The sequence below is a fragment of the Capricornis sumatraensis genome, chromosome 18, assembly GCF_032405125.1.
Source record: "Capricornis sumatraensis isolate serow.1 chromosome 18, serow.2, whole genome shotgun sequence".
Taxonomy (NCBI): domain Eukaryota; kingdom Metazoa; phylum Chordata; class Mammalia; order Artiodactyla; family Bovidae; genus Capricornis; species Capricornis sumatraensis.
Window position 1 is genome coordinate 25,236,760 of NC_091086.1, and position 12,981 is coordinate 25,249,740.

General features: G+C 37.1%; 1 protein-coding gene across 2 annotated transcripts in view; it reads left to right on the forward strand.

The window, feature by feature from the left end:
- Positions 1–12,981, forward strand: part of ERCC8 (ERCC excision repair 8, CSA ubiquitin ligase complex subunit) — a 49,485-nt gene that overhangs the window by 28,339 nt on the left and 8,165 nt on the right. For both annotated transcript variants that reach the window (XM_068990713.1, XM_068990714.1), the window contains 2 exons: positions 976–1,100; positions 10,433–10,630. In XM_068990713.1, the coding sequence (XP_068846814.1) occupies positions 976–1,100; positions 10,433–10,630 (323 nt within the window). The remainder of the gene's footprint in view (positions 1–975; positions 1,101–10,432; positions 10,631–12,981) is intronic.

The following is a 12,981-nucleotide window of genomic DNA, read 5'->3' on the forward strand; positions in this document are numbered from 1 at the left end:
AATCTAGGAGACAAAGTAATTCAATTGCATTTTTACAATAGAGTGTAATTTATATGTAGATTAAAATTCTGATTTAGAATTAAATTTGGACCAGAAATACATTCAGATGAACTATTTAAAACCTATGTTTGTTTTAATAATCTTTTAAATTAAGTTAATCAGACTATTGAGGATTATGGTTTCTTAAACCTGTTCATTTTGAAAGTAATATCACTTTTGATTGAGACTGGAACAGTTATCTTTAAGAAGGAAATATTCGTATTACTGATTTTTAATAGTCCATGAAGTGATTTTTAGATTGAAAGTAGAGTATTAATATATAAGAAGTTTAAAAGGTATTTAATTAAAATTTTTACTGTTTCTGTATTTAATTAAGAGTTGACTCATTGGAAAAGACTCTGGTGCTGGGAGGGTTTGGGGGCAGGAGGAAAAGGGGACGACAGAGGGTGAGATGGCTGGATGGCATCACCGACTTGATGGACGTGAGTTTGAGTGAACTCCGGGAGTTGGTGACGGACAGGGAGGCCTGGTGTGCTGCAATACATGGGGTCGCAGAGTCGGACACGACTGAGCTACTGAACTGAATAGCACAGCTTACTTCTTGAAGAAAAATTTTATTTGGCAACATTTTTTCCATTTGGTTTTCCTCTATTATTATGGTTCTAATTGTATAGCTTATCATATTCAAATAATTGAAAGGATTCTTTCTTTTTTTTAATTGAAATGTGGTTTATTTCAATTTTGTGTTAGTTTCAGGTGTACAGCAAAGTGATTCACTTAAACATATGTATATATTTAAATAATTTTAAATATAATCAACTTACGTATTTTACCTAGTTCAGATAATTGTTCTTTACTGTGTTTAAAGGACATTATGTCCTTAATATGTTTAATATATTTAATAGCTATGTCATCAAGCATTACCTTTGTTGAATTTATAAGAAGAGATAATCTGAATTGTGTTTTTCATTGCAGCAAACACTGCTCATAATGGAAAGGTTAACGGCTTATGTTTTACAAGTGATGGTCTTCACCTACTCACTGTTGGCACAGATAATCGAATGAGGCTCTGGAATAGTTCCAATGGAGAAAATACACTAGTAAGACCTTTTTAAGTACTTTGAACCTTTTGGATGTACATTAAAGAAATGGATCTGTGACATACACTTGGTGTTTTTCTGTAGATTTAACTTTGTTTCTTGCCTCTGAATCATAGCTTTCATTTTATATTATTTTTCCATTAGTGAACTAGTAATTCTTAACTCCGGACAATCCACTCCACCTTACCCCCACCACACTCTCCTCACTTAGTGGAGAATCACTGCTCTACTGAGCCCCTGTGCATAGTGGGAATGTGCCATGTCTCTTAAGTATGTTGACGAAGAATAAAAGATTGAGAACAACTGATATAAATTAAAGCTATATAGTTAAATAGTCAAATTTTGTACTGCATCTGACTTGTAAGCAAAATCCAAAATGAATATTATAATATGAATTGTTATAAAATGAATGCAAAATGTTTGGCACTTTTAATACTGGAGTAGATGTGTTCTAAAAGTGCTGTATTCTTTTTTTTTTAATTGAAGTGTAGTTTATTTCAATTTTGTGTTAGTTTCAGGTATACTGCAAAGTGATTCACTTAAACATATGTATATATCTGTATATATCTATTTTTTCAATTCTTTTCCTTTATAGGTTATTATAAGATATTGTACATAGTACCCTGTGCTATATAGTAAATCCTTGTTGTTTATATATTCTGTATATGGTAGTGTGTATCTATTAATCTATTAACAACAACATCTATTAATCCCATACCTCTGATATTTCTGCCCCACCCCACCCCACCTCACCCTCTCTTTGGTAACCATGACTTTGTTTTCTGTGTCTGTGGGTCTGTTTCTGTTTTGTAAATAAGTTTATCTGTATAATTTTTTAGAACTCACATGTAAATGATAGCATATAATATTTATCTTTGACTCACTTCACTTCCCACATGTAAATGATAGCATATAATATTTATCTTTGACTCACTTCACTTAGTATGATAATCTCTAGGTTCATCCTTGTTGCTGCAAATGGCATTTTTTTTATGGCTGAGTAATATTCTAGTGTGTGTGTGGGTGTGTGTATATCTCACATGTTCTTTATCCATTCATCTGTCAGTGGACATTTAGTTTACTTCTGTGTCTTACTATAAATAGTTAAGCTATGAATATTGGGGTGTGTGTATCTTTTTGAATTAGCATTTTCTTCTTTTCCAGATACATGTCTAGGAGTGGGGTTACTGGATCATATGATAACTCTATTTTCATTTTGTTAAGGAACAGCCATACTGTTTTACATTGTGGCTGTACCAGTGTACATTCTCACCAACAGTGTGGTTCCCCTTTTCTCCACAGCCTTTCCATGAAAGTGCTAAATTCTTATGTGGTAATTAATTTTTAGTACTTTTTAAAATTTTTATGTTATGGTCCTTACCAAATATACCTTTTGTTTTAGTAACTTTCAGAATAGGCTTCCAAAAGTTTTAAATTTGGTGATAATACTAACAGCTAATATTTATCAGGCACTTATATCCTATTTATTATGCTAATAAAAATTATCTTTTACTGTATAGGCCAGGCTGTATATGGTCTTATTTAATGACCACATCAACACTCTGAAGCTTCTTATTATAATATTATTATAATATCTATTTTACACGTGAGTAAAATAAAACATAAAATTGGGTAACTTGCCTGAGTTTACATAGCTGGAAAACAACAGAGTGACTCTAGATTCCACTGTTACCATAATGGTGATTATACCCAGACCCCTTGAAGCATTTATTAACTACCTTAAGGTTCATATTAATGTTAAATCATACTCATTTCTTTTATCCATTCTAGCTAATTTTCTCTTAGATATTCTGTATATTACTTTTATTATTAAAAACTAACTTTAAAGTCAGAATTGTTTGTGCTAGATTACTTTGGAGTTTGCTAATCCCTCTTATTCTTTATGAAACGTGTCTCCGTCATGTCCCAGGCTGAAAATACAGGCATTGTGAGGTCTCATTTAGACTCTCTTGTTCATTATATTGTACATGCCTCTAATTAGGTAATTCCTTCCTTTTCTCGTTGTATTCATTTGTTTAATAAGTATTTACTGAGTACTTCCTAAATGCCAGGCAGTACTATACAGCAGTAGACAAACACAGAAAAGTTCTATCCTTGTGGAGCTTACCTTCCAGGGAGAGAAAGAAAGACATCCATCATTCAAGCAATGGGTAGATGGATGGATTGGTAAAATATATATTACGTGCAATGAGGGCTATGAAGGGGCTTCCCTGGTGGCTTGGATGGTAGAGTCCGCTTACAATGCAGGAGACCTGGGTTCAGTCCCTGGGTTAGGACGATCCCCTGGAGGAGGTGATGGCAACCCATTCCAGTGTTCTTGCCTGGAGAATTCCCGTGGACAGAGGAGTCCGGCAGGCTACAGTCCATGGGGTTGCAGAGTCTGACATGACTGAGCAGCTCAGCACAGCACAGCACAGCAAGTTCTATGAAGAAAAGCAAAGCAAGAAAAGGAGCATAGAAAATACTGGGAAGTTGGGGTGATGTTTTAAATAGGGCAGTCAAGCTAGGTCTCACTCAGAAGATGACATTTGACCTCAAGAAAATGAAGGAGTGAGTCACATCCAACTTCTGGGAGGGAAAGCATTCCAGGAAGAAGGAAGAAAGTACAAAGACCTTGAGGCAGAAGCATGCTTGGCATACCCAAGGAGCATGTATGTGGCTCTTGTGTTAGACTAGAGTAAGCAAAGGAGACAGTAATAGGAGATGAGGAACAGAAGGAACAGTATACCAGAGCTTATGGCTTGTAGCCCTTTATAAGGGCTTTAGCTTTTTTGTGGGTGAAATGGAAAGCTGCTCAAGGCTTTTGAGTGGAGAAGTGACAGTGTCACTTTAGAAAAGTAAGTTGACATCTGCATCAAAGGTGAATGTGACAGATATAAATGTAGTGAGTATATACATAAATTGTTAATGTGATTTTATTCCATTTTTCTCTCCTTTTTGAAGGTGATACTCATACTCTATGGATTTTTGCTAGAAGTCCATATTTTGAACAGTGTGTTTATGATGGATGTATGTTAGTTGCTCAGTCATGTCCAACTCTTTGTTACCCCATGGACTGTAGCCCACCAGGCTCCTCTGTTCATAGAGGATCTTTCCAAACCAGAGATTAAACCCAGGTCTCTTGCATTGCAGGTGGATTCTTTATTGTCTGAGCCACCAGAGAAGCCATTATAATGGATAATACATTTTAAAAAGGACTTGATCAAAGAAAAAGCCATTGATGTAAAAATACTACAGTGGCCCAGAAACTCACCTACAAAGACACTTAAAAGAATTGAGACACTTATCCCAGTAAAGTAATTCTCAGGGAAAACACTGTCTTTAAACATTTAATGGGCTATCAGACAGAATAGTAAATAAATTCCAGTCTTGCCATTTAGTAACTTGGAGATATTAGTCAATTTATTTAATGTGAGTTTATGAAGGACTATGGTCAGTTTCAATGTCTCCATTCTTGTAAATCAGGATTCAGTTCAGTCGCTCAGTCGTGTCAGACTCTTTGTGACCCTATAAATCGCAGCACGCCAGGCCTCCCTGTCCATCACCAACTCCCAGAGTTTACCCAAACTCATGTCCATCGAGTCGGTGATGCCATCCAGCCATCTCATCCTCTGTCGTCCCCTTTTCTTCCTGCCCCAAACCCTCCCAGCATCAGGGTCTTTTCCAGTGAGTAAACTCTTTGCATCAGGTGGCCAAAGTGTTGGAGTTTCAGCTTCAGCGTCAGTTCTTCCAGTGAACATCCAGGACTGATCTCCTTTAGGATGGACTGGTTGGATATCCTTGCAGTCCAAAGGACTCTCAAGAGTCTTCTCCAACACCACAGTTCAAAAGCATCGATTCTTCGGCACTCAGCTTTGTTCACAGTCCAACTCTCACATCCCTACATGACCACTGGAAAAACCATAGCCTTGACTAGATGGACCTTTGTTAGCAAAGTATGCTGTCTAGGTTGGTCATAACTTTCCTTCCAAGGAGTAAGCGTCAAAATTTCATGGCAATCACCATCTGCAGTGATTTTGGATTATTATGTACCTAAACAGTCATTGTAAGGGCAGAATAGAAATAGGTAAAGAGTTGGACCATAACCTGCTGAGTAATAGGCATATCATAAATGATAACCATCTTCATTGTAGGGTGCTGCCTGCTGAATAGTACCCTTACTGTTTTGAGAAAAATGTGTAAATACATGATTCTGATGTATATATAATTATTTGTAAATTATATACACCTAATATTCTTGCCTGGAGCATACCAGGGACAGAGGAGCCTGGTGGGCAGCCGTCTGTGGGATCGCATAGTCGGACACAACTGAAGCAACTTAGAAGGAGGAGGGGGAGGAGTGTTGTGAATCTATATATTTTATTAAAGCTTATTTTCTTTTTTTGTTTTAGTTAAAAAGAAACAGAAATTCTCACATTTTCCTCTCACACCATAATGGATCATCTTACAGACTCCTTGAGCTGCCAGCTGCACTCTGGAGACCATGGCCTTGGAGTACAGAACACATACCCACAGTCAAAATTCACAGAGAGAGAGCATTTGGCACAACAACAAAATTTTTAAATAACTATTTTGGTATTTACTCTTTTAGTTTCTGATGTTATCATTTACCCAGTTACCAATGTCTAGAAACTGGGAGTCTGTCCTTTATTCTTCCCTCCCTAAAGCCCACCTTCCTAATTAAGTCAAATTACAGGTCCTGTTAATTATTTCTTCTTAATTTTTTTCATAGTTGTCTTCTCTTCCAGCCTTCCTCTGGACTCCCAGGATCGCTCTCTTTAATTACTCTAAGTCCTTCTAACTTTCCCCAAACTCAACTCCCAGTGAAAGTCTTTCAGTGTTTCGTCAGTACACTTTCAGGTCATTAAAACTGAATGTTTTTGCCTATTGTCCACAAGGCCTTCGTAAGCTGGCTCTTCTAACTCACCGGCTTTATATCATCATATCCTGCCACTTCCCCATTTTTTCCCTGTCCTTAGCCCTGTTGAGTTACTTAGAGGTCTTAAATATGCCAGGCTTTCTCACCCTTCCATTCTGCTGCATAGACCGCTGCTGCCCTTGCTTTAGGATACTCTCTTCTTCTGTGCTAGCTGCTTCTCAGCTTTCAAAGTTCATCTCAGGCACAACCTCTCTTTAACTCCTCTAGTTTAGCTTACATGAGTCCATAGTACCTAGTGCTCACTTATAGTATAGTAGATTGTGATCATCATTTAGTGGAATGAAAGAAAAATAATTTACAACAGTGTAGTACCGTACTTTTTGATTACTGTAACCTAGATTAGTTTCTGATTCTGTCATTTACTAGCCAAGAGACCTTGCTTGAGATACTTAACCTTTCTAAGTGTTTTCTTTTTGTTTAATAATGCCGCCTGTCTCATAGTATTGTTTCGCATATTACATGAAATAATACATGTAAAATATTTAGTTCACATTGTTTGATACTTACACCAAATGTTAACATTCAGTAAATGTTGAAAAGTGAAAGTGTTATTTGCTCAGTCATGTCCAACTCTTTAAGAGTAGGAGCTCGCCAGGCTTCTCTGTCCGTGGAATTCTCCAGGCAGGATTACTGGAATGGTTTGCCATTTTCTTCTCCAGGGGTTCTTCCTCACCTGTCATTAATTATGCTGATAGTTGTTTGACAGTAAAATGAGCTGCCTTATGACAGAGTCACTGCATCACTGCAGGTATTTACTCAGTGACAAGATGTATGTATTTCTGGGACAATAAAAGGAATTCATAAGATAGGGAATTGTATTTGCCATCATCCTGTCCAACATCTATGAAATTTTCCTCCCCATCAAAATCTTTTCAAAGCCTGTACATACCTACTTGAAGACATCATAACCCAAAGTAGCCTGTTACTCAGTTCAGTTCAGTTCAGTTCAGTCACTTAGTCTTGTCTGACTCTTTGCGACCCCATGAGCCACAGCACACCAGGCCTCCCTGTCCATCACCAACTCCTGGAGCCTACCCAAACTCATGTCCATTGAGTCGGTGATGCCATCCAGCCATCTCATCCTCTGTTGTCGCCTTCTCCTCCTGCCCTCAATCCCTCCCAGCATCGGGGTCTTTTCCAGTGAGTCAGCTCTTCGCATCAGGTGGCCAAAGTATTAGTTTCAGCTTCAGCATCAGTCCTTCCAAAGAACACCCAGGACTGATCTCCTTTAGGATGAACTGGTTGGATCTCCCTACAGTCCAAGAGACTCTCAAGAGTCTTCTCCAACACCACAGTTCAAAAGCATCAGTTTTTCTGTGCTCAGCTTTCTTCACAGTCCAACTCTCACATCCATACATGACCACTAGAAAAACCATAGCCTTGACTAGACGGACCTTTGTTGGCAAAGTAATGTCTCTGCTTTCGAATATACTGTCTAGGTTGTTCATAACTTTCCTTCCAAGGAGTAAGAGTCTTTTAATTTCATGGCTGCAGTCACCATCTGCAGTGATTTTGGAGCCCCCAAAAATAAAGTCTGTCATTGTTTCCTCTGTTTCCCCATCTATTTGCCATGAAGTGATGGGACCAGATGCCATGATCTTCGTTTTCTGAATGTTGAGCTTTAAGCCAACTTTTTCACTCTCCTCTTTCACTTTCATCAAGAGGCTCTTTAGTTCTTCTTCACTTACTTTCATAATAATATATAGTATGATATTTGTCACACACTGCTTTTTATGGTAAATACTTATAAAATGGGGAGCTTAGATAATCACCTAGCACAGTGTGTGACACTGAGCACTTAGTAAATGGTAGATCTCTGCTTCCCTTAATCTGTTATTAGAACTTCATTCCATAGACGTTGAAAAGGTATTGATAGTTTAGAGCCCAAAGGTGATTTGATCACAACAGTGAGTTACCAAGATTAATAGGACAGTAAGTTGCAAGATGGATTACAGGGGGAGCACCTAAAAACACAGACAGAAGTTAGTGAGCTAGTTCAGTATTTATAGCTCATTGAACACTTTGCAGTTCACATTTGGGATGGAATGTGGTATAATGGAAAGAACATAAGTTTTGTAGGTAGGTGTTCTGATGTATGAATAAGACCATTACAGTCTAACAGTTCATAATTTTTCTAGGAGGAACAGAAAATTGCTAGTTGAGATTTTTTTTTCTGCTAGTTGTGTTTTTTCTCCATCCTCCCACCCTGATGTTATTCTACAAATTGTTGTACATGAAGGATCAAAATACACAAGTGGGGGAATGTTATACTTTTAAATATATAAGAATTAATAAATCTAGGGACTCACTGAATACTTTCGTATCCTAGGTTTTCTCTTATGCATTATTTCTTTTTATTTTTCACAATCTTTGGTAAACAGTGTTATTTCCTTTTAATATATTAGAAGAATGAAACTCAGAAGTTAAGTCATTCATTACTCATAAGAGGCAAAAAAAAGGTAGGGGGGGAGTTGGTTTCAGAAACCCAAATCTACTGATTTTAAGTTTAACATTCTAGCAATTCACTATACACTTGCCTGGAGAATCCCAGGGATGGGGGAGCCTGGTGGGCTGCCGTCAGTGGGATCGCACAGAGTCAGACACGACTGAAGCGACTTAGCAGGAGCAGCAGCATACCACTCTTTCAGTGGGACTGCTGAATACATGTGCTCATTTCTGTCACATGTAAATCTCAATGGTGCATAAGCCGACTGTAGTATCCATAATTACCATTGCATATCCCTTTGAGCCTTACACATACAGATGCACACAAACACACACACACGTACACCACTCCCACCCAACCTTTAGAAAAAGAGAAAAAGGCAAATCACTCACTGTTTAAACTCCAGTATTAGCCATATTGAAGGGAGATTTTGGTGATTTCACTCATAATTCTCAGACCATTAGATACTGGTTTTATACTTACCTTAAGCTGCTTATCTAAATTATCAGCAGAAAGTAAACCTGTCAATATCTTTAGCCCAAAGCTTCTCAGACTTTGATGGACTTACAGATCATCTGGGGATTTTGTTAAAATGAAGATTATAGTTCAGTAGGTTGGGATGGGGTCTGGAATTCTGTTTCTAGTTGTGCAGGTGATGCTGCTATTGTTGGGCTTGCAACTTTGGTGTACAGATGCAGAATTATTATTTTGTTGCAAATACATAATTTTTTATATAAAGCTGCAACTAGAGTATATATACTATTTGTGTTCTTTTCTTTTTATACTTTTATTTCTATTTTCTACATAATTTCAAATGTATAATTTTTAACTCCTATATAAGCTAAAATTAATATAATACTCTTAGGAATTTACATCTGTTCTCAATTACTTTGCCATTTTAGATAAGGCCACATTGAATTCCTCTGGGCATATACCTTTTTGCTGTTTAATTATTAGCCTAAGATGAATTCCCAGTAATAGTTACTAGGTCAAGGAGTAAGAATATCTTTGTTGTTTAATGGGTACAGAATTTCAGTTTTGTAAGATAGAAAATGGATGGTAATGCTGGTTGCCCAGCAGTGTAAATATACTTTACGTCATTGATGAGTGTCAGTCGTGTAGGACTTTTTGTGACTCCAGGGACAGTAGCCCGCCAGGCTCCTCTGTCCGTGAGATTATCCTGGCAAGAATACTGGAGTGGGTTGTCCTTTCCTCCTCCAGGGGATCTCTCTGACCCAGGGATCAAACCCACATCTCTTGCGTTTCCTACATTGGCAGATGGATTCTTTACCAGTAAGCCACCTGGAAATCCCTAATGTCACTGAACTGTATACTTAAATATGGTTAAGATGGCAAATTTTATGTTATATGAATTTTTTTTTATACTATATATTTAAATTTTGTTAAATGTATATTTATATAAATTTTGTTATATGTATTTTATATATGTATAAAAAGAAAGTTATTCTTTCTCCAAAAATGTATTTCTATATACATATGTGTTAATATTAAGGTATACTTTATATTTTGTTGCATAATAAACCATTTGGCCTTTTAGAAGGGATGACCAAATTACAGTGCCATCTACATATTTTCCTCACTTGTACTAATATTGAGTGTCTTAATGGTTTATTAAAATTTTTGCTAAACGGTCGAAAATGATTTTTCAAGGTTACCTTAATTTGCATTTTATTTCTATCAAGGTTGAAATGTGAACATTTGTTTTTGTGGGTCATTTTAGTATTTGTACTTCTTTTGTATGCAAAATGTACATGTATGTCATTGGTCCTTGTTCCTATTAGGACACTGATCATTTTCTTTAGATTTTCTGGAGCTGTTTCTATAGTATAATGTTTTAAGTAAATAGTTATCTTTATTGTCTTTTTAATTCATATTTAAGTAACTTTATCCTTTTACATCCTGCAGGTCAACTATGGAAAAGTATATAATGATAGTAGAAAAGGATTGAAATTCACTGTCTCCTCTGGCTGCAGTTCAGAATTTGTTTTTGTACCATATGGTAGCACCATTGCTGTTTATACAATTTACTCTGGAGAACAGATAACTATGCTTAAGGGACACTATAAAACTGTTGACTGCTGTGTATTTCAGTCTAATTTCCAGGTAAGAATGATACTTAAGGGAATTTAAAATGTTTGGGTAGCTAGCTTGCCAAAACCTATGGGTTTTGTTTTTTTAATATCTTAATCTTTCTCTTTAGTCTCACCAATGGAACAGAGTGTTTTCTCCATAGAACTTTTGCATAGATTATCTCATATGCTCCTTTAAGTGATTCTTAAGTGTAGCGAGATTGTTGGGATTTTCCCTGCATTGTAGATGAGGAAAATGAGGCTTATAAAAATTAAATACCAAAAGAATGAAAATTATGGGTTATTGCTGCTGCTGCTAAGTCGCTTCGGTCATATCCGACTCTGTGTGACCCCATAGATGGCAGCCCACCAGGCTCCTCTGTCCCTGGGATTCTCCAGGCAAGAATACTGGAGTGCCATTTCCTTCTCTAACGCGTGAAAGTGAATTCACTCAGTTGTGTCCAACTCTTCGCGACCGCATGGACTGTAGCCTACCAGGCTCCTCCATCCATGAGTTATTACTTGGAGGGACTTTATCACCTGTTCAGTCACTCATTAATAGGTATTACTTAATCTGTGTCTGACACTGTGAAGTAAGATATACAGGGCTAGTTTTCAGCTGCTGCTGCTAAGTTGCTTCAGTCGTGTCTACTCTATGCGACCCCATAGACAGCAGCCCACCAGGCTCCCCTGTCCCTGGGATTTTCAGCTAGCACACATCTATATGGCGGTATTCATTATTAAAATACTCAAACACATATCCTTTAGTTTGTTACATAGCTTTTGTACTAAGCCCCTTACATGACCTCCAGCTTCACCTTATTTCTTGGAGCCTCCTAGACCTCACTTCAACCCAGTAACTAAGTGGGACCTTTAAAACCCTGCTTCTACTCTATGTCCAATAATATCTCTTCTGATTGGCTACTGTCTTGTACTACTTATTAACTATTTTTAGTGTTACTTCTGGGAAAATAGTACTAAGGCAACCAGGGGGTGATACAACTTGCCTCAAATCTGCAAGTAGATTGACAGAGGGTGATTATCCATTCAAATAAATTTATAGAATACAGTACTTTTCTTATCCAGAGCCATTAGAGACAAAGCCAAGATTTTAATTCAAGTATTCTGACTACCAGCTATTGCTTTCCACCATATCCTGCTAGGAAGATTGGACTGAAAGTGAGTGAAGAATGGATTAGAACAGATTAAAAGTAAGTAAAGATAATTGATTCCTCTCAGTCCCTGAAATGGCTGGAACAGGTCTAGCCAGAAAGCTGAGGCCAATTGCCTCTTGACAAATACCATTTCTGTATGTGCTATGTACTAAGAAAGATTTTAATTACTTTATTATATCAGAAAGCTTCCAGCTTTTATCCCATTCCATCTATTATGACTTCTGAAAAGGAAGAGAATTATAAATCTAAATTATAAAAGAGCAGTGCTTTTGCATCCATTTAGCAGCAGAACCCTTTTACCAATTATATATTACACAAAAACTCGCTATCTGAAAATAAAATTGATGTTTATACTAATTCTGCTATAAATATAAAAATGTGAAGATATATCCAACATCAAAATAAATAATGATAATAGTTGATTATTTTCTGTTGACTAGAATAGGGATCCCTGAATCCATTCTGCTACTAGTAATTAACCTAATAACTTTCAAGTCTGATGAGGAGTGGAATATTTACATAGTCTCAAGTTTGCACCCTACAAAATATTAATTACAAAGATAAAATAATTTCACCTTGACTAAGACTGGCATGCATCAGCTTAGTCAAATTGCCAAAGTGTATGTGATATTCCTGGCAAAGATATAGCACCAAATTCATTTAATCATGAGAAAACAAGGTTACCTCACCTTAGTTTATCTTGAGTATATAATCTTGTCTTCTCAGGCAGGAACTAAATTGCTCTACAGCACTGGGCATATGAAAATATCTTTGTACCATCCGCAGTAACCATACATTCTAAATTTTAAACAGTATAGTCTGTAGAATTTTGTTCCATTTAGGAAATTTTTTAATGTGTCAGTTCAGTTCAGTCGCTCAGTCGTGTCTGATTCTTTGCAACCCATGAATTGCAGCACACCAGGCCTCCCTGTCCATCACCAACTCCCGGAGTTCACTCAGACTCACGTCCATTGAGTCGGTGATGCCATCCAGCCATCTCATCCTCTGTCGTCCCCTTCTCCTGCCCTCAATCCCTCCCAGCATCAGAGTCTTTTCCAATGAGTCAGCTCTTCCCCAAAGTACTGGAGTATGTTTTTGAGGTGGCCAAAGTACTGGAGTTTCAGCTTTAGTATCATTCCTTCCAGAGAACACCTGGGACCGATCTCCTTTAGAATGGACTGACTGGATCTGCTTGCATAATTAACTTAAT